The 23,848-nt window shown below is 45.5% G+C and overlaps 1 protein-coding gene across 2 annotated transcripts; it reads left to right on the forward strand.

Annotated features, from left to right (window-relative positions):
* Positions 1–3,286: 3,286 nt before the first annotated feature.
* Positions 3,287–23,597, forward strand: LOC128271655 (dual oxidase maturation factor 1). Of its 2 annotated transcripts, XM_053009269.1 has the most exons (10): positions 3,287–3,461; positions 3,558–3,696; positions 19,438–19,631; positions 20,727–20,784; positions 21,395–21,749; positions 21,827–22,038; positions 22,109–22,188; positions 22,255–22,376; positions 22,442–22,675; positions 22,769–23,597. In XM_053009269.1, exons 3-10 carry the CDS (start codon positions 19,467–19,469, stop codon positions 22,809–22,811), a joined length of 1,269 nt encoding a protein of 422 aa, XP_052865229.1. In that variant the 5' UTR covers positions 3,287–3,461; positions 3,558–3,696; positions 19,438–19,466; the 3' UTR covers positions 22,812–23,597. The 2 variants fall into 2 exon arrangements, with proteins under 2 accessions (XP_052865229.1, XP_052865228.1); XM_053009268.1 differs by having other exon boundaries at positions 3,287–3,696.
* The last annotated feature ends 251 nt before the right edge of the window (positions 23,598–23,848 follow it).

Genomic DNA, 23,848 nt, shown 5'->3' on the forward strand with positions numbered 1-23,848 from the left:
CACATTGCCAATCTGATGGCTTGTCCGTCCAACATCATCGGGTTCATTCATCGCAATGGCTAAATATTGAATCATGAGAACTCATATTTCAACAAACCTGCAGCCCGGCCATGTTCGAAGGTTTCACACGTTGATCGAGCAACATCTGCAACATGACAAATTACTGCAACCAAAAGCGATTAATGTTGAAAAGTTTGATCACGTTTCTTGAAAAGTTTCTTTGTGCTAAAAATAATTCAGTACAACCTTGTCCGAAGCTTTATTAAAATCTAGACACGCAGCATCGTCATCATCATAATTTTAAGCTTGTGAACTTGTGAAGTAATATCATACCATACCATGTGTACAACGGATTACTGCTTCAAGTAGGAACGCATCTAGCTCTAATACTAAACTACGTAATCTTATTTCAACTCAATCATGCAACATGTAATAACTTTAAATATTCTTTTTAATAAACATAAACAGTGCTATTTGTATTTCGCAAAGCTCTTTCCTTCGATCATAAAACAAAATAAATCGCCAAAAGTTGGAACTAAATTTTTCTTTTTATGAAACTATCATTTAATTACACAGAAAATGCAAACGAAACTCATGTACTTCAGTTGTTAGTGAATGTACCACGGCACACCTTTCTTCCCGCCGTATGGTATCAAGGCTCTGCGTGCGAAGTTCAAAGTCATTTAAGAGCGCGCCGCATGGCCTTACACAAGGTTTTCATATCTTTCCTTGAGGTAGCAGCACAATCTACAGCTACACGCGCGCCTTGGTCCATTCGTTCGCTACAATCAGAAAGTGTAGCCATTCGCTAATTGCGATTCGCAAACAAACCGACTCATTCAGCGAACCATCTTCGAATTGGGTTTCGTTATCGTTCACATCATCATCATTCGCAATACAAAAGACTTCAACGTCTTAACGCGCGTACGAAAACTAAGCAACGAACCCGAGCTAAGAACTGGTATAAACTGGTCAAATTATCAAATCGAGATGTGGAATTACTGGTCGTACTTTATTTGATCGTGGACATTGTCCAGTTTTTATTCCCAACTTCTTATCGTTGCTGGTGATCACTTGGTGGCACGCACACTGTCGAACGGTTTCGATACAATGCTATCGATTACAGTCCCGCCAGGTCAGAGCCGTGAAGCGTGACGCAGAGTTCGAAATTCAAGTTGAAGGACTTCAGGACCTTACACGCAACCATAGCGGTCAATCGGTCGGTGTTTACCTTTCATTTTCTTTGACATGGAATGGCTGTTGTTACGGACGAACTGGGCCGTATTTATAACCATTTGTTGTTAATTTAAAAATGTTACTTGTGAATCAATCTCTACAAACCAACAAACGTGTGAGCCATATGGTAAGCATCGCTGTGAACCAGAAGCAATTGTACAGTCCTTTGGCTTTACACTTGCATTACTCCGTAAAACCTTTCATTCCACCTACCGGTTCAGTCGCGGGATGAACTTTGGTTCAACTTAAATCGTCCTCTGTCTCTTTTCCCTTTTTTTTCATTCTCTTCCTCCCCCTTCTCTCTATCTGTGTCTGAGTGTTCGCGAAGCTAGTGCTCTCGGTAAAAGAGCAAATCCAGTTTGTGACGTCACACCGCTGTGTTACTCTTGTGCCGTTCGCCCCAACCTGCTGCGCATTCCGCCACACGAGACGCAAACAGAAGGAACACGCGGAAAAGCTTTCGGTTTCTGGCGCCTCCCTATGGGGTGGGGGGGGGGGGGGGGCTACAACACAACGACCACGACGACGCACCCCAGTGACCGATCGTGACACCGAACACGGATGTGGCGGCCGTCGTTTGCACGTTCTCGCCGCGACGGTTCCGCAAATTCCCATCGGATGTGCGCGTAGTAGTGCGACGGTACGATCAAACGTACACCCCTTTGCCGGGCATACAGACGACGACCACTAGCAAAAGCCAGGCGCGTTGCGGACGTGATCTTTTTCCGCAAAAAATAACAGCCCCAACAGCAACCGCCACAGCGGTCCCCCGACGTTACGTCGACGACGTAGTTCGTGGTTGTGGTGGTGCCGACGTTGTTGGTGTTGTTATGTGTGTTGGCGGTTTATTGTTGTCGGAGTGCCGAGTGGTGTGAAGTAATAAGTCCGCACAAAACATTTCATCCGCGATCGAGCATTTTTCAGTTTGAACAGAACCATCGCTTGTGTCAGAGGTATCGAGCGTCGTTGCCGTTTGCTTATTTGTAGTTTCAAACACATTAACCTTTTCTGCGTGTGACATTCGAAATTTGGAAATACTTTACTGATTTTGTGTGTCGTGTGTGTCGAATAGAATGTGTTTTAAAAAGTATCATCGTAGTTCGGCTTTTCAACCCGCACCGATTAGGGATAGGTTTTAATAGTATTTCCGCTTCCCAGCCTAATTACAGCGGCTCTCAAGGGAGTGTGTGACACCCATACACGATCCGACGGTGCCCCATCATTCTACTGACACACTTCTTTATGGTCCACTGCGCGAGCAATCAAACTCGGTGACTTCCTTCTTTGCGTGATTGTTTTAAATTTTACTTTCCCTCAACAAAAAACCCACCTGCCTTTTAATGCGATGAAATAATTTCGCCAAACGGTATAACCAGTGCATGACGATCGTGTGTATTATCCAATACCCGCCGCCCCGGCGGTGGCTCTTTGTCCGCTCCGGGTGTTATCTTCCGTCACGCGGACGGGCACGGCGAAAAGTGAAGTGTGGCGGAATAAAGAGAAATGAACGCGATGGCGCAACGCAATGAAAACGAAGTCAAACGAAACGGAAAACGTGTTGATAGAAAGTGAAAACACAAACCAGCCACCCAGTCCCGCAGCGCGCAGCGCCGAACCGTCGACATAATCGGACACCAACAGGGCCCTCGTGGCCATGCAACACTGCAACCGGAAAGGGTTTCCGGGAGTACCGCTGGCGATCCTCGGCGATGCCGTTTCTCTGCATGAAATCTATAATCGAACAACGAATGATGCATGAAATTGAAATCGGATGCCCGCGATTGGGGATCTGTTGATGAGTTCCTGGTTACAATGTTCGTGATGTCACTCTGATTGTCAGACGTTGTGGTATTAGTAGTGTGTCGTTAAGGTACAGATACTTTCTTCAGCTGGCTTAAAAATTAAGCCAACCACGGCAGGAGAACCGCAGCTAGAGTAGTGTGTGTTCATGAACGCCAGTGCCAACAACCTTTCAGTCGCCTAATAGCCTAATCCTCCGCCAGATCACCTAAAGCATCCATTTTATTTTCCGTATTTTGCTTTCAGCCGCTCTGCCTGGGCCAGAGTAGAGAAAGGGAGAGACTAGAGTGACCGACGACCATCAGAGAAAGTGTAGTACACCTCCGGACGAGACGCGTGTGATTATGTAACCGAGCCGGCACAACGGATGCTGTACAAGCGCCACGGAACCACTTGGTACTTCCATCCGAAAAGTGCCATAGAAAGTGCGTGAAAAAGTCACCTTAAAATCTCGATAACTGAGCTAAGCAAGAAAAGCTTCATCAGTGTACATAGTAACGGTTCCGTGTTTTCGATTCTAGTGATAATTAACAAAAAGTGACATCGGATCGGACCGGAACTGTTCATGTCAGACGGACGGGCAGTGTCGAGTGACAAACGTTCAAGTATCGTAACCTTGTAAAGGTGTGACCGGCTACGAAACCGAGCAAACTACTGCCGGTAAGTAAAATAGAGGCGTCTGGTATCGGGTTAGAACCCTTTTTTCGCAGATGTGCACGTGCCGAACCGCCATCGATGATGGCATATTTTTTGGCATACGACACAGTCGACGTTCGCTAATTCTGCCACACAAAACTCTTCTTTTTTATCTTCTGAACCTGACCTTAACTTTGGTGAATGAAAAATTAGGTAGCCCGGTTACTTTAACTGCTGATTCTGTACTTAAAAAGTGACTTAAATACTTGAGCATATCAAAATAACAACTGCACACAGTGAAAACATTCTCTTAACATATAATTTGCCTAGTTTGTTTTCTATTAGTTTCCGTTACGTACGTTACTTACGTTACTTTACCTGCCGCTCTGAAAAATGAGCTAGGGCTGATTGAGCTAGCTGATTTTATTAGGATTTCTATGCAAAGTTGTTTTGCTGTTAACTCAGTAAAAACGGAAGCCGTTGATGTGTTGCGATTAAAGTTGCCTTTTATACTTATCGTTCGAAACAGTGCAATGCATTTGCAATCTGATAAAGGTTACAACGTTACGGCGTTACGCTTCCTAGTTGTGAGGAAATTAGTTGATTGCTATTAATGACTTCAGCCAGCAATAATGCTTCATAAGATAGTCTTCCTCATCATAATTTTTATTCTAAAGGTATGTGGACGTTGCCCATCTTTAGGTGTTACTGATAGAAGTTTCGTCTATTTAAGAACGATTTGAATTATAAAGGAAAACCTTGTTCCACAATGCCTACAGCAAGCTTGCAACTATCCGCCGACAACTATGCGCCGCAAATTGCCTAACGGATTCGCTTAATCCGTAAAACATTAACTGATCGAAAGCGTCATTGGCCGCGCTATTCTCATCCACGGCTCGGCAAATCCTTTCCGGAACGGATTGCCACACACACACACACACACACACACACCGTCCTGCCGTCACCCGCACCAGTAGCACCGGGGCGCTCGGCGATTAATTTGGCCAACCTTGGCCAGCTTTAAAGCGGCTTTTGTTCGCTCTTCCCGTACACAGCAGCGCCAAGAATCGAGATTGTCCACCGGAGGGTTTCATTAAAATTTCAAATGAGACGTTCAGTGGCCGGCATAATAAGCACCACGCCAGGAGCCACCACCACCACCGGCGGCATGGTAATCCGCGCACAGCTTGCCGATCGTCGTCGTCGGGTGCGCTTCTTGGCTTCTCGTTGACGAAGTCATTTTAATTGAATTTTCCACCCCTTCGATGGCCAGACGGACGGATGGTGGTGGGTTGTGTGGTTCGTCACAATTAGGGGAGGTTTGCCCCTCTGACTTCAGCGGCGCCTGCCATAGGTCAGGCGACTTTTCGCTCCCCCGTAGCAAGCGCGATTCGTTTTGCTCCGTAGGTTTTTTGCACCACAGCCACAGCGAAGATGGACGCGGTACCAATCACCTCTCGGTCCGTGCTGCCGCCACCCTGCTACCATCAACAATAGAATAACAACACCCGGTAGGGCTCGTGGGGTACGCGTTCTTCTCACAACCACCTCACAAATCATTCCAAACAAACGGTAACGACGACGTGCCCCGCCGTGTCGGAGCCACTGATTGTGGATTCCCGGATTCGGAGAAGCTCGCTGAGCATAACATCATTTTTGGGACAGCAAACGATGAGAACCCATGCCGCGGCCAGCCAGACATGCTCTAGTGGCGTTTTGCGAACTTGTATAGCGAATCCGGGCCGTCGGGTTCAGACACATGCTTTAGATGGTAGAGGTTTTGGCATTTTGTTTTTAAATTGAAAAGCAGAACATCATACAGCCAAAATTATGTTACGCCAAAGTTTTTGTTTTTTTGCTTGTCTTTCAATCAATTTTTGAACCCTTTTTGAGTTATATTAAACGGTGTCAAGTTTCCCAAACACTCTGCCGGCCACTGACTCAACTCGATCTTCTCGATGGCCACGGCAATTTTGCAAGGTTGTTCCGACCGATCAACAGCAGAAGAGTCAACGCCACCTCGGCGTGGCGCCTACCGCGAACGCGAGAGCGATAGTATCGCGGCAAAATATCGTGCTGACCAAGGCCTCCTCAAAGTGTGGCCTTTTGAGGGTGCTGGGAATGCTTGTTGAAAAATAAGGTACGACCGACCGACCGACGGTTATTGGTGCTGCGAATCAATTGAAGCGCGTCCCGCGGTACTGGCACATCCCGGCGAGGGGTTTGCTAAAGGATATGCCCACCGCCTGCCCGATCTTTAAGAATGATCTTCTGCCGCTTCTTTCCCTAGAATCCGTGACTCTGAAGCCACCGGGTTCATCAATAAAACATGAACCGAGAGGCCATATCTCTCCGCGGAGGTTGTGATACGATCACGGCAGACGATTCTAGCGACTGTTTTGTGTCCATTTTCAGGCACCGATTGGTGTGTGGCGGGTTTCCGTCGGTGTCATGAATACGTATTTATGCAGATTCATGTATTTAAACATTAGATTGACTGCCAACCGCCAATTGCCGGACTCGGACAGTATCCTAACAGCCTCCATTAGGGTGAGATGATTGGTGCCTGATGCATCTTTCGTGCGTCCAATCAAGCATCATGACTGGAGGAGTTTCAGCTTGTACAGTGGTAGAGATTCGTTTGGCCGAAGTAAGTTTTTTCCATTTTATTCAATAGTTAAAGATGTTTGGTCATTTTTAAAAAATCTAGTGTTGTATTTCATTACTCTTTATCATAATTCACAACGAAATCAAAAAACAAAAATCAATTCTGGTAAATATTAAGGAAAACGACAATTTTGGCCTAGAAATTCGTTTGGCCGAACTCTTCAAAAATAGTTTTTACAGAGAAGTTTTACGATGCTAGTCAAAAGTTAGTAACTGGTATGACTACCTCTGCTTTTAATTACTTCAAAAATGCGGTTTGGCATTGACTCACACAATTTTTGTAGAGTTTGTATGTCAATATTGGTCCAACACTCTTGAATACTTGCTCGTAAAGTAGCAATGTCGTTAAATTGACGTCCATTTGCATAAACCCGTCTAGCTAATATCGCCCAAAGGTTCTCCATGGGATTACAATCTGGACTGCAGGCCGGCCATTCGAGTAACGGAATGTTTTTATCTTGAAACCAAGCCTTCGATTGCTTGGAAATGTGGATCGATGCATTGTCTTGCTGGTATATGAAGTCCTCATGGCCATCAATTTCAAGGTAGGGAATTAAAACGTCTTCCAGTAGGTCTTGGTACATTTCCGAGTTCATTCGGGTTGAGATAAAACAAATAGGAAGCTTCGAATGGTATGAGAATGCTGCCCACACCATCAAACTTCCACCTCCAAAATTTCGCTTGGATCGCACGATGTTTTTTTTGTTTATGTCATGCCAATAACAGCTATAGCAGTCTGGGCCATCTAGATTAAACTTTTTTTCGTCCGAAAATATCACATTTTGCCATTCTTTCTCCCATTTCATGTACTTTCTGGCAAATTTTAGGCGGTTCTCCTTATGGGTCGAATTAAGCTTAGGTTTTCCTTTCAGTTTTTTCCATCTGATGTTCGTAGAGTCATTAAGGATCTGTGCAATATGCCTAATTGTTACTGGGACATCAAGTTTTTCTTTAATTTCCCTACATGATAAGTTGTTAGTGGCTGCTTCATGCCTTATTTGCCCTTTCAAGCGTAGGGAAATTTTAGTGTTTCCCTTTGTGGGAGCTTTTATTCCGTAATTTGACCCTTTTTTAAGGTAATTTCGTATGACTTTCTCAGATCTACCTATATTTATGGCAATTGAATTATTGGAGAAGCCTTGGCTTTTGAAATTTCTGATCAATCTGCGTTCTTCCTCCGTGAGTCGCTTAGCTCTGGTCATTTCTTTAGAAAATAGTTTTCAAAACAAGGGTGTTAGCAAAATATTCATCTCTGATGCTTAAAATAATCTTACTTAGTTGTACTTTCACACTGCCAAACAAATAATCACTTTTGAACGAAAACGATACGACAAACTCGATTTTGCTTCCACTTCGGCCAAACGAATATCTAGCTTACAACAGCAAAATTTTGACGTTTGCTCACGTTTTGCCTCACAGAGCTCACAAATACTAACATACTTGAATCATATCACACAGGTTTATTAGTAACCCATGCACCAACACGAATGCAGTGCGATAACACGAATAAACAAGTTCGTTTGGATACAATACTGCTTTTTTTCCCAGAATTTTTTGTTCGGCCAAACGAATCTCTACCACTGTATTGCCCACTAAACGGTGCTTGCTGTGCGGCTGTGGGTCTGGGAATCATGTTTCGTTTGCGTTCGTCTGATGTGAGTTTTAGTTTTAATTCAAATAATAATGGACAGCAATGTAGATAATGTTTATTTCATCACTTCGTATATTAGAAAGATAAGGAACCTAATTCTCCTGATCACCAGTCACGTGTTGGTTTCAAGTGCTGCAATATTTGCATAAATTGGCGGAAATCCATTGCCGTTGGAGTTCAATATACGCCAGTACTCGGCCGGCTCTGGTGCCTCATGTAACTGTTTCGAATGAGCCGTACGTTCAACTGTAACCTAGGTGAAGGACACGATCGCCAAATTGGACGCCATAGATCGTACCGTGCTTACCGAATCCATTTTGCATGCCGATTGGAAAGGCTCGTGGGGTTTATTTCTACTGAACGGTGACACGTGGCTTCGGTTTCAAGTAGGAATTAATGAAAACAAGTTGAAAAATTTACGTCACTGCTGATCAATACGATCATTGTCGGGTTCGAACTAACATCTTCGTAAAACTTTTACTTTTCTACGTTTAAGCTGTATTGTGTGCTTGTTCTTATAAATATAGACAATCTTACGTACCTCGTAGCGATCCTCCTTTTGCTTCTACAATTATACTCTAACCTCGCAACATTTGGCCCGTTTCTCTCGGCCCGTCTATTTAATGGGTTTAATGTTTATTAATGTCGACTCGTGTAGAGATACACGAGGACACACAATCTTTCATACGTGTTACCAATGTTGGCTAGTGTTTTGATAGTTGCTTTCAGTCCGACATCCAACCACTGGGGAATGATGTCTTCGTTTGATCATGATCGTGCAGTAAGATCTCTTTAGGCTCCAATCTGTCACCGATAGCTGCTTTATTTATCGTGACCGATCGACGCGGGAAGTAGAAAATACTTTCAAACTGGCTGCGGGGACACTGGCGGCCGGTTCGAAAAACTCGCCTCAGCTGATCTGCTCGAAGGCTCGATGGTACAAAACCTGCTGTCGCCTTCAAGTGTCGCACTGTACGCGCGTCTGAAGTGCTGCGTCTTATTTTTTCGTTTTCAGACACGAATCATTTTCGTCCGGAGTGCGACTCCGGAGAAAAAATAGCTTCCCAACCAACAAGCGCCATAAATTAAATCTCTGTCACGATCCGTACGAAAAGTAAGGATGATTGGTCACGATCAACGCCGTCGACAACGGGCCGACATGCTTGCGACACCGTTTTGCTCGATGCGTTGCGTTTGAAATATCTCCGGATGGCGACGCTTCGTTTCGAGCGGCCGCCCGGGGTGCGAAGACTCTCTCTCTGCCGTTGCCGTTGTGGCTTGAACGAAGGACATGGATTCCAGTTTGAAGAAAGCAAAACCTGTGGCTCAGTGTACAATCCGGGAGCGGTAAAAAAACGGTTGAAAAACGCAATCGTCTCACGGGTAGACGTTCCTTTTGTGTGTTTGTGTGCGTGTTTTATTGTGTGAAACTGCAAACACGAGCCCTCAGCTGGGGCGAGTTCTCCTGCGCGAGTTGTAAGATGATGGAAACTATCCAAATCGAACATTGTGTAATCTCTCACCGGCTTTCTGGCTATCTGCGGGCACAGCGTGCGCATAGTCGGCCCAACATGGCGCCATCGAATGCCCCATCGTGCTACCTACTTACGTCATGCTTACATTTCGCGACCAAATCTAGTTTGAAACGGGGCTCGCCCCAACAGTGTGGCCGGGGCATCATCGTCGGGTTCGTTCGGTGGGTCCCTAGGCCGGGCCAACAAAAAATCGAATGGATATTAATTATTTTTGTTTGCTTTCTCACAGGGTCCCCCCGGGTCCTGCGGCTCGGATCCCTTATTTAGTGAGCTGCGTTGCTCGGGGTTACTTCGGGAAATACTATACATCATCCTAATGATGCCCAGCTGGCGTAGCGAATAGCCTACTATTCGAACGGCTCTGATGTGTCCGTCTACGGGTTTTATATATTTTACAGCCGATTAGACGCCACATCTACGCCGCATCAGGAAAAGCAGAAAACAATCCCTTTTTTTAAACTTTACTCTATTCTTGATTGAAGCCTTTGTCAAGGAGTAAGAATGTGTCGAAGAAGATGACCGTCCTTTCGTAGGACGACTGTCGATAGAATGGACTCAGCTCTTGGAGCATTTTCTTGCCATTCTCTCTGGTAGGGCCAGGTGTCAAGAAAATTGTACGACTCAATCGCAGAACAGGCGCAAATGAACATACACAGCTGGTCAATGAAATAGGTAATTGTGTGAAGCTGATACAATTTGAACTGTACTCAAGCCATTACTAAACCAATGATCACCAAACTAATACTGTACTTAGATATACTAGTTTATGTCATTTTTTTGCTATGTTGGTGATACTTATGTCAAAAGTGACAGGTGTGTTACCACTTATTTTGACAGCGGTCTGATTTGGCCTGGTCAATAAAATAGGTAATTCGTTGTATACGATGCAATTTCACCAGACTTCTTGAACGAATTGGTTTATTTGATCTTGCTGCAATCAATTTTCAATTGTGAATCTAAAAAAATCGTTTTTCCTGGTAGAACATCAGAATGGGCAGAAGAACTCATTGCAACCCTGAGGAAAGAAAGATTGTGAAAATATGCGCAACGAAGGCGCAAGGTACAAAAGCATCGCCGAACTACTAGGAAAATCAGTAAATTTTGTGAGAAATGCTTTGTTGTGGAAAAAACAAAGGAAACGCGAGTAGACCAAGAAAAACCAAGCCAACGATAGATCATCGCATATCATTTTTGGCCAAAGCGGATCCGTTTGGTGCATCCAGAGCGATTTGCTCAATAATAAATAACATTATTAGCCCAAAACCTGTCCATAGGCGGTTACAAGAAGCTAATCTACCAGGGCTAATTGCAAGAAAAGTGCCACTATTGATTAAAAAAAAATTACAGATGAGGTAACAGTTTGCTGCTCAATATCGTTCATGGCAAGGTACCGAGGGTTACGAAAAATTGGCATAATATTTTATGGAACGACGAAACCAAAATAAATTTGTTTCGTTCGGACTCTCAGTGTAATGTTTGACGACCTGCTAGCAAATAATTCCATCCCAGGTTTGAAAAAAAATTTTAAACATGTAGGTGGAAGTATCATGATTTGGGGATATTTTTCATGATCTGGTATAGGTCCCTATTTCAGAGTAAATAGCACCATGCATGCTCTCGAGTATAAAACAATTATGGAAGACGTTTATGCTGCCTTACGTAGAAGAAATCATGCCACTGAGATGGATATTTCAACCAGAAAACGATCGCAAGCATACGTCATAGCTTATGAAATCGTGGTTTGATGGCAATAATGTGTCAGTTTCGCCTTCATGATCGTGCAGTAAGATCTCTTTAGGCTCCAATCTGTCACCGATAGCTGCTTTATTTATCGTGACCGATCGACGCGGGAAGTAGAAAATACTTTCAAACTGGCTGCGGGGACACTGGCGGCCGGTTCGAAAAACTCGCCTCAGCTGATCTGCTCGAAGGCTCGATGGTACAAAACCTGCTGTCGCCTTCAAGTGTCGCACTGTACGCGCGTCTGAAGTGCTGCGTCTTATTTTTTCGTTTTCGGACACGAATCATTTTCGTCCGGAGTGCGACTCCGGAGCAAAAATAGCTTCCCAACCAACAAGCGCCATAAATTAAATCTCTGTCACGATCCGTACGAAAAGTAAGGATGATTGGTCACGATCAACGCCGTCGACAACGGGCCGACATGCTTGCGACACCGTTTTGCTCGATGCGTTGCGTTTGAAATATCTCCGGATGGCGACGCTTCGTTTCGAGCGGCCGCCCGGGGTGCGAAGACTCTCTCTCTGCCGTTGCCGTTGTGGCTTGAACGAAGGACATGGATTCCAGTTTGAAGAAAGCAAAACCTGTGGCTCAGCGTACAATCCGGGAGCGAAAAAAAACGGTTGAAAAACGCAATCGTCTCTCGGGTAGACGTTCCTTTTGTGTGTGTGCGTGTTTTATTGTGTGAAACTGCAAACACGAGCCCTCAGCTGGGGCGAGTTCTCCCGCGCGAGTTGTAAGATGATGGAAACTATCCAAATCGAACATTGTGTAATCTCACCGGCTTTCTGGCTATCTGCGGGCACAGCGTGCGCATAGTCGGCCCAACATGGCGCCATCGAATGCCCCATCGTGCTACCTACTTACGTCATGCTTACATTTCGCGACCAAATCTAGTTTGAAACGGGGCTCGCCCCAACAGTGTGGCCGGGGCATCATCGTCGGGTTCGTTCGGTGGGTCTCTTGGCCGGGCCAACAAAAAATCGAATGGATAATTAATTATTTTTGTTTGCTTTCTCACAGGGTCCCCCCGGGTCCTGCGGCTCGGATCCCTTATTTAGTGAGCTGGGTTGCTTGGGGTTACTTCGGGAAATACTATACATCATCCTAATGATGCTCAGCTGGCGTAGCGAATAGCCTACTATTTGAACAATTAGACGCCACATCTACGTCGCATCAGGAAAAGCAGAAAACAATCCCTTTTTTTAAACTTTACTCTATTCTTGATTCTTGAAGCCTTTGTCAAGGGGTAAGAATGTGTCGAACAAGACGACCGTCCTTTCGTAGGGCGACTGTCGATAGAATGGACTCAGCTCTTGGAGCATTTTCTTGCCATTCTCTCTGGTAGGGCCAGGTGTCAAGAAAATTGTACGACTCAATCGCAGAACAGGCGCAAATGAACATATCAGCTGTCAGTCAGTGGGGCTCGTTGAACAAGACAACCAATCGGTGCCACTTTCGTATCGAGATGTCTTGCGCGAAACCACAGCAGGCCTGCTTCTTGTTCTTGGGTTTGGCATGCTTTCGAGGAATGCAGCACCATTGATGGTGTGGTAATGAAGAAAAAAAACAGCACGTCTCATAGAGTACTAATCGTAGTTATCATTGTTATATGGGATTGGGGAAAAAGTAATCCATTATTTTCTCGGTAGATGGTTTTAGTGATCGATATCTAGTGAAGTATCGATCGTACAGTTTCAAATTTAGGTTCATTTAAAGCTGGTATTTCACGATGTTTCCATTTCTTAAACGGATGGGTACTGGGGATGAGAAATGGGATACATACGACAATACTGTGTGAAGGCGATCATGGGTTCAAACGTGATGAAGCAGCTTAACCGGTGGCCAAACCAGGACTCACGGCCAGAAAGGTTCTACTGGGTGGGACTTGAAAGGAACCGTTTACTATAATTTGTTTCCGTGTGGCTAAACACTAAATTCAGATCTCTACTACTCTACTACTACTACATTCGAACTGCACCGTTCGATGCTAGCGATTGGTCAGAAATTGCCAGAATCGGCCAACAGAAGAAGTGTTGTGTGTCCATCAGGACAACGAAATGTAACGCACGTCTTTAGTGACTCGCCAGAAAGTCCGGGAGCTTGGTGGGGAAGTTTTAATGCATCCATCGTATAGTTCCCGAATGCTGGAAAACTGAAACCAAGAAGAGATTGTGAAAAACAGATTGCTAGAGTTTTTCGCCAATAACGACCAAGCCTTCTACAAGAGAGGCATTATAAATCAACATTTGAAAAGACAACAAATTTTCCAACAAAATGGTGCATATTAGACGCAAACCGGACCATCGGAAGTATCTTAAATACGGTTTTAAAGCTCACGCAAAAATATTGGATTTCTTTTTCCCCAACCCAATACTATACTCAAGCTGATTTTTGAGGTTAATCTGGACTCCCGGTTTTCAATCTGTACTACCCACACCAGTACTACAAGAGAAGCAACATCTGTCAAGGAAAAGACTGTAGTTTTCTCTAGGTTTGAAATACACTATTTAAACATTTTCTGCGAATATTGTGAAACGAGGCTAAAGAAATCAAATTTGAACTCGATAAAAATCTTTCATCTTCTCCTGGAACTACATGGTGTAGATTTCCTTCATCGTAGCAGTACAGAAGAAAATGCAAGACCTCTAATGTATAATTAATTGCCATTGTGTGTTGTCATTTTTTTTTTACTTCGGATGCTTTGAGCTTCTTCAATCAGACAAACTTTGCGACATTCTGTTATGTGTTTTTGTTGATCATAAACGTAATATGATATGTGTGCTTTACCTCCTCGTGTTTTCGTTATTTGTGTATTCATTCATTGTATTCGCTCGTCTCATGCTATGGTCCATAATTTGTACACTTCCCATGGACCTCGGATATGGTTATGCTGGTTTGTATGCTGCGCTACGATCCGTGATTCGCATCGTGAAACCGTCAGTGACCAAGCACGTGCTCGAAACAGACGGAAATGATCGCCGAAAGGAACTGAAACACCGCGAAGAATTATGATCCGACATTTCACCGACCCCACCGCGCCTGACGATTAAGTGTTCTGGTGGCGCGCAGAGTGAAGGCCACGCTCGGAGTGACCGGTCCCGTTTCTCGACCACCAAGTCCTTCCCTTTTCCCACCGTTGCGTTACATATTTAAGCGAGACGCACCGAATAATATGGTACGGTACGGTAGCAGCCCATGAGAACGGAATAAGTATCTGCCGTAGTCCGAATTCCGTGTCCGCCGCGCAAACGTAAATCATTATCATGGAACTCATTCGAAGTTGGCCACTGGATTGGCGGGGTAGAGGCACTAGTGAACCGCACCGCACGCCGGCTAGCGCCTTGCCCCAGTGTCAGTGTTTGAAGGTTGCTGGCGTCCAGCGTAAGTACCGGACGTCGGATTAAAGGCGGCAGCTCGGAGGAAGCTTTGAAGATCTCAACAAAACGGCGGCTGGCAGCTGTTGAACGTATTGCGTATGCGGAAATGTGCGACACGAACGCGTTGACACCAACACACCGGCGTACAGAATAAGTCGTGACAGGAACAGCGCGCAGTGCGCCTGAAAGATCGCGAGGCAAGGTGATGACTCCGTAAGCGCTCTAACGCCTCTAGAGCGACTACTATGGACACGGCATTCTAACGCACGTACGCGCGTTCCTCGCCTGTGGGGTAATTGAAGTCGTTTTCGTCATTCTCCAATATCACTAATACTATCGAAGAAGCTACTAACTGAAACTGACCGCCCAAAATTGATGCGCAATTCGAGGGATTCTATATCAGGACTTGAAGGTTAAAACTTCAAACAATAAAACAAAGTTCCTGACGATGAAAATTAACAGAAAAACGAAGGAAAACCTGTACAGCACGCTTATCGTAGTTACTACGGCAATGACGCTTGCTAACCTTGGCGGGTCGCATTCTGCTGATCACTTTGCGTTCTCGTCGGAACAAGGAAATCATTATCAGATGCTACCGTGCGGTGGAAGGGGGGGTTGGACAACTGCTCGCGCGAAACCAGATGCGTGATTGTGTCCCCCCCGAGAGGCGCACGAGTATGGGAAACCGGTACGGATGTACTAGAATGCGAAGGCACTCGCATCCGTCGATGACACAGCAAACAAAAATGTCAATTAACACCGTTGTTCTACTGCATCTCCCCGCCATCGTAGCTGGCCCATGGGTAAATACCTGCAATCGTGCTTTATCAATGGCATTAGAAACACAGGTAGAGCCACACACAGCCGCGACAACTGAACAGATCTTCCCCACTAGATACACACAGAACCTTGCCGAGCCCCGAGGCAGGTGGAACCAAGCAAACACCAGCGTGTGCCGCGTGGTCGTTACTAGTCCTTAATCCTAGAGATAATTATGTACCTCCTCTGCAACGTCACTACAATTCTAGACCGTGCAGGTTGACCGTCGCGGGGAGGATCGATTTATGTTTTAACATTACGTGACTGACCTTGTGTGATTGCTGCCGTTTTGCCGCTACCGTTGCTGCTGCTGCTGCTGCTGCTGTTACTGCCTCCTACAACCTCGCTCACTGATAGTGTGCAGTCGTTGAACACGCTCTAGCCGAAGGTTGTTGTTTGGAGTTCACGGTCCAAGTGAAGTCATCGGTCCAACGGAACAGGAGAGCAACGAGTGGCCTGCACAAGTGGACCTCAATATCTGCTGTATGTGTGTGATCTGCTCGATCGGTACTTTTATCACGTTGTGGTTACGGTATTGTTAGTTACCAATCGGCACTCGTATGTTTTACGGTTTACCAATGAGAAAAACCCATGAGTAATGCATTATTTACTGCTATCTCCGTGGGTCACCCAGTTCGGCCGTACGAAATACTGGCAGCACTACTTCCGCACGAGGAACTGGCACTGCTTCCTACTGCTGGTTGGCATCCTTCGCACCGTAAAAGGAATGCGTTCGCGTCCGCCACTTTTTGTTGTCGCGAGTCGTACCCCGTGCTTCGCGGGGCACGTGTGGATATTTGTAAACTCGCTTCGGGCGCGCTCACGTAACGGCGCAAAAGTGTACGCAACGCAAATACGCAGGCACCTTGGTGTGGCGCGAATCGCCGAAGAACGAATCGAATCTGCGGGCAAAACTGTGTACGAAGCGAAGGGTCAATGGCAGGAACGCCGGCTCCACGCCAGCCGTATTCTGTTTCTCGCTTTCCGTTTCGACGTCTTGCGTGTGCCCGACCGTTGAAAACAAAAATTAAAATTTTGAAAACATCCTTCAACCGCGGGCACCAATTATCGGCGTCAGCTTACACGTTAATTGCAAAATGGCCGGCGGACTTTTCAGGTGCGAGTAAAATATTTTGGGAGTTCGAAGCCGTTTTCTTAAGTTATCCCTTTGCTATTTCTGTCGCCCCGACAGAGCAATGTAATATTGTTCTTCATTCTACCGATCCCGGCCGATGGAGCTTGGAGCGCGGGCGCGATACGTTAACCAGTGACCTTCGGGCTGGGCCTAAATCCCGTGCTTCCGGCTCGCCGTGAGATGCCCAAAAACTGACGGATCAATGGACGTTCGGCAGCATGTCGAGGAAGCATTTAGTGTCCAATCACACGTCAAAGCGATAGAGGGAAGTTGACTCAGCATATTGTGCGCGTTAATGTTAATTACTGTTTGAATACCAAATTCGATGCCTGTTTTTGCTGTGTATGTATCTTTTGGTGGCCCGATACTGCGCGTCTGATTTCACTTCCACAAAATGTTTCACCAAACTAGCCGCCCTATAGCTGCCTAATAACGTTTTCGAAGAGGCGGAATCTTGAAGAAAAACAACAAGATATCGAACAGATTGGCGTACTACTGCTACGACGACGTGCTTTAAGCGAGCGATATTGGACGAACTATGATTATTGAGTGATTCATCGATTGGCTGTTTTAATTTATTAAGTATCATCTGTTGAATTACATAGAGTTTTCTCAGTAATCCTGTTGTAAGGTTAAATCGGGATTTATAAATTATTTACCTTCACGAAGCTTCCTACTTTACGGTCCTTCTTCCTACAGTCAAAGCGACGCAAAAAAGTAACTTGTTTGCCAGTTTAATACTCAGCAGTTCGAATACGATTGAAATTATCTTCATATTGAGCCATAAAAATGGAACTCGAAAAACTAAAAGAAACATTAAGTAAATTTTAGAATGTATTTCTTTGTGGTTATTTTACTTTTAGCACGTTAAACTTACATTCAACATCTTGGTTAAAAGTATTCCATTACTCGGTATCCATGTATGATTTATGACGCGTCCCTACAGATTGGAATACCTCTGATCCACCTGCATCCTGAACCGCTGCACGTGCAGTTCACGCTATACAATGTTTTCGTTAGTTTTTCTCGATCGCTGTTAGATGCCGTCTTTGCCGGAGGAACGTGCGATCGAGAAACAAAAAAGCAAACACTGGGACTTGGGCTTATTAGGTTCTACTATGGTTCATCAAATTCCTTCAACCTACACTGGAAAGACCGGTATATGAATGAAACTGTATTATGAATGTTTCTATTTTCCAACTCGCATCTGTTCACTGTATGGTCGGTGCCATGATTCGTAATGCAGAAATAACGAGTGGCATTACTTAAAATGTCACGAATGTGAAACCTGCCGACCGATCGGTGGTCCGAACGCATTATGATCTTGACATCAGCCGTGCCACTACAACACGACTGGGAGACACTAAGCGATTTCCATTTGGACGAAATGACTAATTAGCTGCACAAAACCTTAGGCAGTAGAATGTAGAAAAAAGCCATCGATCACCATGGGACCAAGAGACGTCATTTCTGAGCTGAGATTCGTAGGGCGGTAAGAGATCGAGAAAATGTGAACATGTTACGAGACATTGTAAATGGGAGTAATTTATTGTTGCTCCCGGATGTCATCATCTTCGTATTACACCTATAAGGAAGGCTATAGCTATATTTGAATAGAAAACATTTCGAAACGGCACATCAGAGTACGTTCAGTGTAGTGTTTCTCATTTTCTTGACTACTTGACTAGCAATTTAATGCACACGGCGAACCCACGGTTACTAATTCCTGGTTTTGCGTTGACTCTAGGCTCTAGTTCTATTCTGGTCACTAAGAAGAAACATCACTTTAATAGCCCCAATTTGGCTACAGTGGACGGTAGTTTCGTTATTAGCATTGCCTGTCTGTTGAACGACAAATACCTCCCTGGACCAGTAACGACCACCAAGAAAAACGATGAAACCCCTTTCGTCTTTTTTGCTGCACCTCTTAGACGAAAATAATAGTTTCTCAACTTGCTCCTTTAAATCACCTGGTCACCGGAGCATAGCTGAAATGAGAATTCATATCCCGGCGGCGTGCGAATGTTAGACACAGGTTGGCTCGCCACCAATTGTGACTGTTCTGAGGTTGATGGCAGAGCAGATCGTACGTTGGTGTGTAAATGCACACCTGCATCATCATAGTGCAATAACCATTGTGCCACAAGCTCTTCCGTTACTGGACGATGGCGAGAACAATGTGTGACTTGTGTTTTCGGTGTCGGAAGCAAGCTCGTGTACCTTTTAACGGCAAAAATGTTCATGAACAAGTATTCCAAAATGTAGTGTTATAGGTTTTAGGATTATAAATAATTTAAATAAGCTTTCTTTTCTATAGAGGGATGGTGCGAAATTGTAAGAATCCGAAATGAGACTTTATACATGTTACATATGGTTTTAATAAATGAATTTTTAATACATGAATTTGTAATATGTATAAATATCATGACATTTGAAAATATCTTGAAATTTTACTTTGCATTAGAAACGATTCACTTTTTTACTACGTTAGTGGACCTTTGCAACACCTTTGCAGCCACCCGATTCTCATGACCATGAACGAAATTATCATGCGAAGTTCCAGGCTTCCATTATTCAAAACACCCAATTACGTTAGCCGCCGTCTTAACTGTCGCCATTGGACCTGGCGGGCGTGAAATCTCCGCACAGCGATCTCGCCGGTAGTTCTTCCGCGTTATTGTTGCCACTCTCGCCTCTGGTGCACGGGTGTCATAATTTTATTGCACCACACCGTTATCCAACATCTAACACCGGCCACCGTTCGCTGCACTTTCCCCTTCCTCCGTGTGGGTTATGCTAATTTTCATGTTTTGTTTTCCTTCTTTCCTCTTTCGCCAACAGAAGCCGACTGCCAAAATAGGACCCGCACGATGAAGGGCTGGTTCGATGCGTTCCGCGACGACGGAGCGCCAACGCTTTACTCCTTCTCGAACCGGACACCCGTCACAGGAGATGTTCCGATCGTGGCCGTCTGCGTTATGTTCGCCACCGTCTATCTGGCGTTTCTGGTCATATTTCCCGGCGTGAGAAAGCAGGTACATCCCAACCGCGGGGGGTTTTCTGACGACGACGACGACGACGACGACGATGTTTCACCATTATCTCCGCAATGTTTATGGGGGCCAACGGGGCCAAAGACAAAACAGGGGCGAACAACGGTCTTACGAAGGGCTCGAGATGGACAGCAGCAGTATACGAAAAACGCTTCTTACGATGCGTTGAAGTCGATTGTGTGGTTCGGGGTTCGTGCGCAATCTAAAATTAATGCTAAACGCCCAGACACAGTCGTCGGCCACGGCGAGGCGTAGAAGTCGTGCTACGGCTTTCACATGTAGTTGCCCGCCCTGCTTGGCTGGGGACCTGAAGGTGGCAAGTCGGGGAACCGTTTTTGGAAAATGGTTTAAACGTACTCAACGAGATACGACGCCGGGTTACCTTCGTGTTAGGAAATTATTGCATTGCCCATCTAAGGTCCAGTGCCGCGCTTGTCTGCAACGCATATTGGCACACGGCGCTAAGAGGAGGAACCGATCAACCGATCGATCTTGTCTCGCCTCGGTTGCGGCGGTGGATGCGCGAATTCGGCCACCGTATGTTTGCAAACATCCCACGAAACGTGGCTACCGCTTGTGGATTGGGGTAGAAGAAAAGGGTCAGGTTTGTTTTGATTGATGGCCAATAAATTGATGATTTTGTGAACGTTCAATCAGTTAAGTGGGGAGTTTGCAAACAAACCGTAGTCTTCATTTCGTTTTAGCAAAATATCCAACCGACACCTTATGCTTTTCTAGGTGCCTGAATGGATGCCTGAACAGCAATGCGGCAATGATTTATTGGTTCGCTCGAAATGTGCAAACCTACTGTTTGGAGACTACAAGATTTATCTCTTACTGGGACCAACACAAGCACGCACGATGCTAAACCGATGCTAAATGCACGATGTTAGAACATTAATTTACACCGCCAGCAAGTTGTAATATGAAGAACAACTGAAGTACATACTTCTCAAGCGACGGTTTCGCTCGAATCAAGAGTCAATAGACGATAAGCAAAACACGCCCTTTTCGCTCTACAATACACAATTATTTACAATCTACAGTTACATTTTTTATTTTCCTTTATATTTACAGAAATTGACGACATTCACTACCGTTACATTAAGCCTTTTTGTTGGACTAGTCATATTGGGTAAGTAAGGAAGTTTGGGTCCACGAATATTAACTCCCGAAGGCGAATTCAAAACTTCATAACTTAACTCGTTGCCTATCTGTCACAGTAATTCGCACAACCATCGCCCAGTTGACCGATCGTTTGATCTGATTAGTCACGGTTGCTCATTGCTCATTAACAGTCGCACCTTCCGCTCGCGGCCCAACTCTCAGCAAAACTCTCTGTCGATTCGAAAGATACGATCATCACCGCGCGGCGGTACACTCTATGGCCGGATGTAAATCCACCTCCCATGGTGTGTTCCATTTCGGTATGATTTCTTTGTTCTAGTCGCCTTGCGAATAAATGATTCCGTCGGTTTCCGCCCAGTCCAGGGCTGCCCAAAACAGTGACCATAAAATTATACACCGGTTGTAACCAAAAATAATAATTCGCCAAAAGTGCCGACGAAACTGAAGCAAAGAGCATCGCATCGGCGAAGCGGAACAATCGGCAGGGGCAATCAACGGTCAGTTTTGGGGCGAAGGTCGATAAAAGTGATGGACAGAGTGTGCGTTGAAATGCTAACCGGGTCGCCATTTCCTTGCCCGAGCTCACCGATGTCGATGTCACCGTCTTTTTCCTGCAGTGAGCCGCCTTGGATCCGGCTGGCATGTGGCTCAGTCGACGATCGTCGCACCGTATCGTGCGTTTTCCCGGGAAAAGCTGCCAGCACGCATGGGAGCACACATCGGGCTGATGCACATCAACATAACGCTAACTGCGCTCCCCGTTGGCAACTGGACGCCTCCCGATATCGACTTTAACGAACGGTTTAGCTGGAACCATGCGACCGACATGGGCAACTCCTACCGCGATGCTCTACAGCGGGGTCTGCCCTACCCGATCCTGACGGTGGCCGAGTACTTTAGCCTGGGACAGGAAGGCTTCGCCTGGGGCGGCCAGTACCGGGCCGCAGGTTACTTCGCCAGCATTCTGCTCTGGTACGAGGCCGAGGTTTTTTTTGCAGTCCGTTATCTATACTAACCATTTCCTGCCATTCGTTCGCTATCTTCCACAGGGCTTCATTTGCATCGTGGCTACTGATGAATCTCTTGCTAGTGGCGGTGCCACGCTACGGTGCCTACACCATGGCCCTGACTGGAGCGTTGCTGATAGGCGCCAGCATTGGTTACAGCGCGATGCTACCGAAACGTCCGCTAATGATCGTCATCGAGGGCGCCCGAATCGACTTCCATCTCGGGTGGTGTTTCTATCTAGTGCTCGTCGCAGGTATCTCGATACTTATAATGGTTTCCGTATAAGCAGTAACTAAAATTCCCATTTTCATCCGACTTGGCAGGAGTTTTATGCTTTGCGATAGGCTTGGTTATTTCTATTATTGACCTCGTATGGCCACATCGCTTCTCGACCATTCTAGAGGTAGGGCCGTTTGATAACTGTCGGATAGAATGCGACAAATTAAATCGTTCTTTGTTACGTCTGTAGGTATACTACGACACACCGTACGATCGGCACGTAATCCTCGAAGAATCCCACGACGTTCGGTATCGCAAGCGAAACAGCAAAGGGCTAGAAGAGCCACCGGGTCTCGGATCGCGCATTCTGCGGTTAGTAGTGTTTACTTCGACTCGACTCTCCGGAAAACGGCGTACTTATGATCTTTTCTTCCCAGCCGCCTGTCGTCGAAGACACGTGACCAGAACACCGACAAAATGGGCATCGAAAATCGAGGCTTCCAGCACGACGTTCCCAAATCACCGTGGCGCTATCCGTTCCGACGTGCGCAACAGACTCCGCCGCAGGCCATTCAGCGGACGATCTCACAAGACTCGACCTCCAGCATTGCATCGGCTGCTGCTGCCATGTCCCCATCACTGCACAAAGTTGCCCTCTCGCGAATGCTTCCGTAATGCGCACAACTTGCACTACCAGCTTGGTCTGCACTTACTCAACGGACATACCGTATCTTTTCCTTTTCGTGTTCTTTCTCTTCCCACAGAAAACCGCCACTGGAACGGACTCGTGAAATTTCCAACTGGTAAAACCAGGCCATGGTACAGTCTTAGCAGTCGACCGTAGTGCAAGATGCCACACTACCACAGGCTTCCTGTTTGCGTGATGATCTTATGTGATCTTATGTGATACTTAAGAGTTTAACTGCAAAACGCTGACCACTGGCCGTGCATTTTATTATTCTTTCATTTAAAAGGTACGTTGACCATCTCCGTCAAGGACAAGAAAACAGGTGGCCATCGTTGAAGTTTTATAGTGCACCGTCCGTCATTAAAGACCGTGCTAACTAATCCATTTCCGGCCAGGTACGGTTAAAACGTGTTTTAGTATAGGCTCCGTAGCAGGGTATTTTATTGTTAGGAAACACTTTTGGCGCTCAGCAGTTTAAGTAGTAAAATGCAGTAAAACCATCCAAGAAGCTACCGCAATTTACTCTTTAATAAGGGCGAGCGAAAAGCTGAACAACTGACCTGCTTGTAACGGCTACTACCGCCAAACACTTCGTCTTGTCACTGGCTGTGGGGGATTACTCTTGCTTTAGTGGTTGTCGACAAAGTCATCGAAAGAAGCAAAACGCTCGGCGTCGTAATAGGGTTCACAGCAAAGCGGCAGTGGTACGATTTTAAGTAATTTATTGTTCCTCTTTACCAGTGTTAAGCAATCGTCGTGAGATCGTGTAGCGAAGAAAGACGAAGCGCACAGTGCGCTGACAGAATGAGTATCAATGTATTGTAAAACCATATGGTTTAATTTAAGTGAAAATTGTAAAACCTGACTTAAGGACATTCTGCGAAAAGTATAATTAAAGGCAATAAATGTTCACATTTGATAATCCTGTTTTGTTCATTTGTAGTCCAAAAGAATTATGCGATTCCCTTGCATGTACTAAGAGCGAGCAATATGAAAGAACTTCAGTTATCTTAATCACACCAGGACACTTTATTGATATGAAAACATTCACTCCAACACAAACCATAACCTAACATTGAACATTGAGGTATAGAAGCTTTTTTAATTAATTACGTTCACTTTAACTTTTTCTAATCTGAATAATATACTCTGCAAT

Source organism: Anopheles cruzii, chromosome 3 (genome assembly GCF_943734635.1).
Source record: "Anopheles cruzii chromosome 3, idAnoCruzAS_RS32_06, whole genome shotgun sequence".
NCBI lineage: Eukaryota > Metazoa > Arthropoda > Insecta > Diptera > Culicidae > Anopheles > Anopheles cruzii.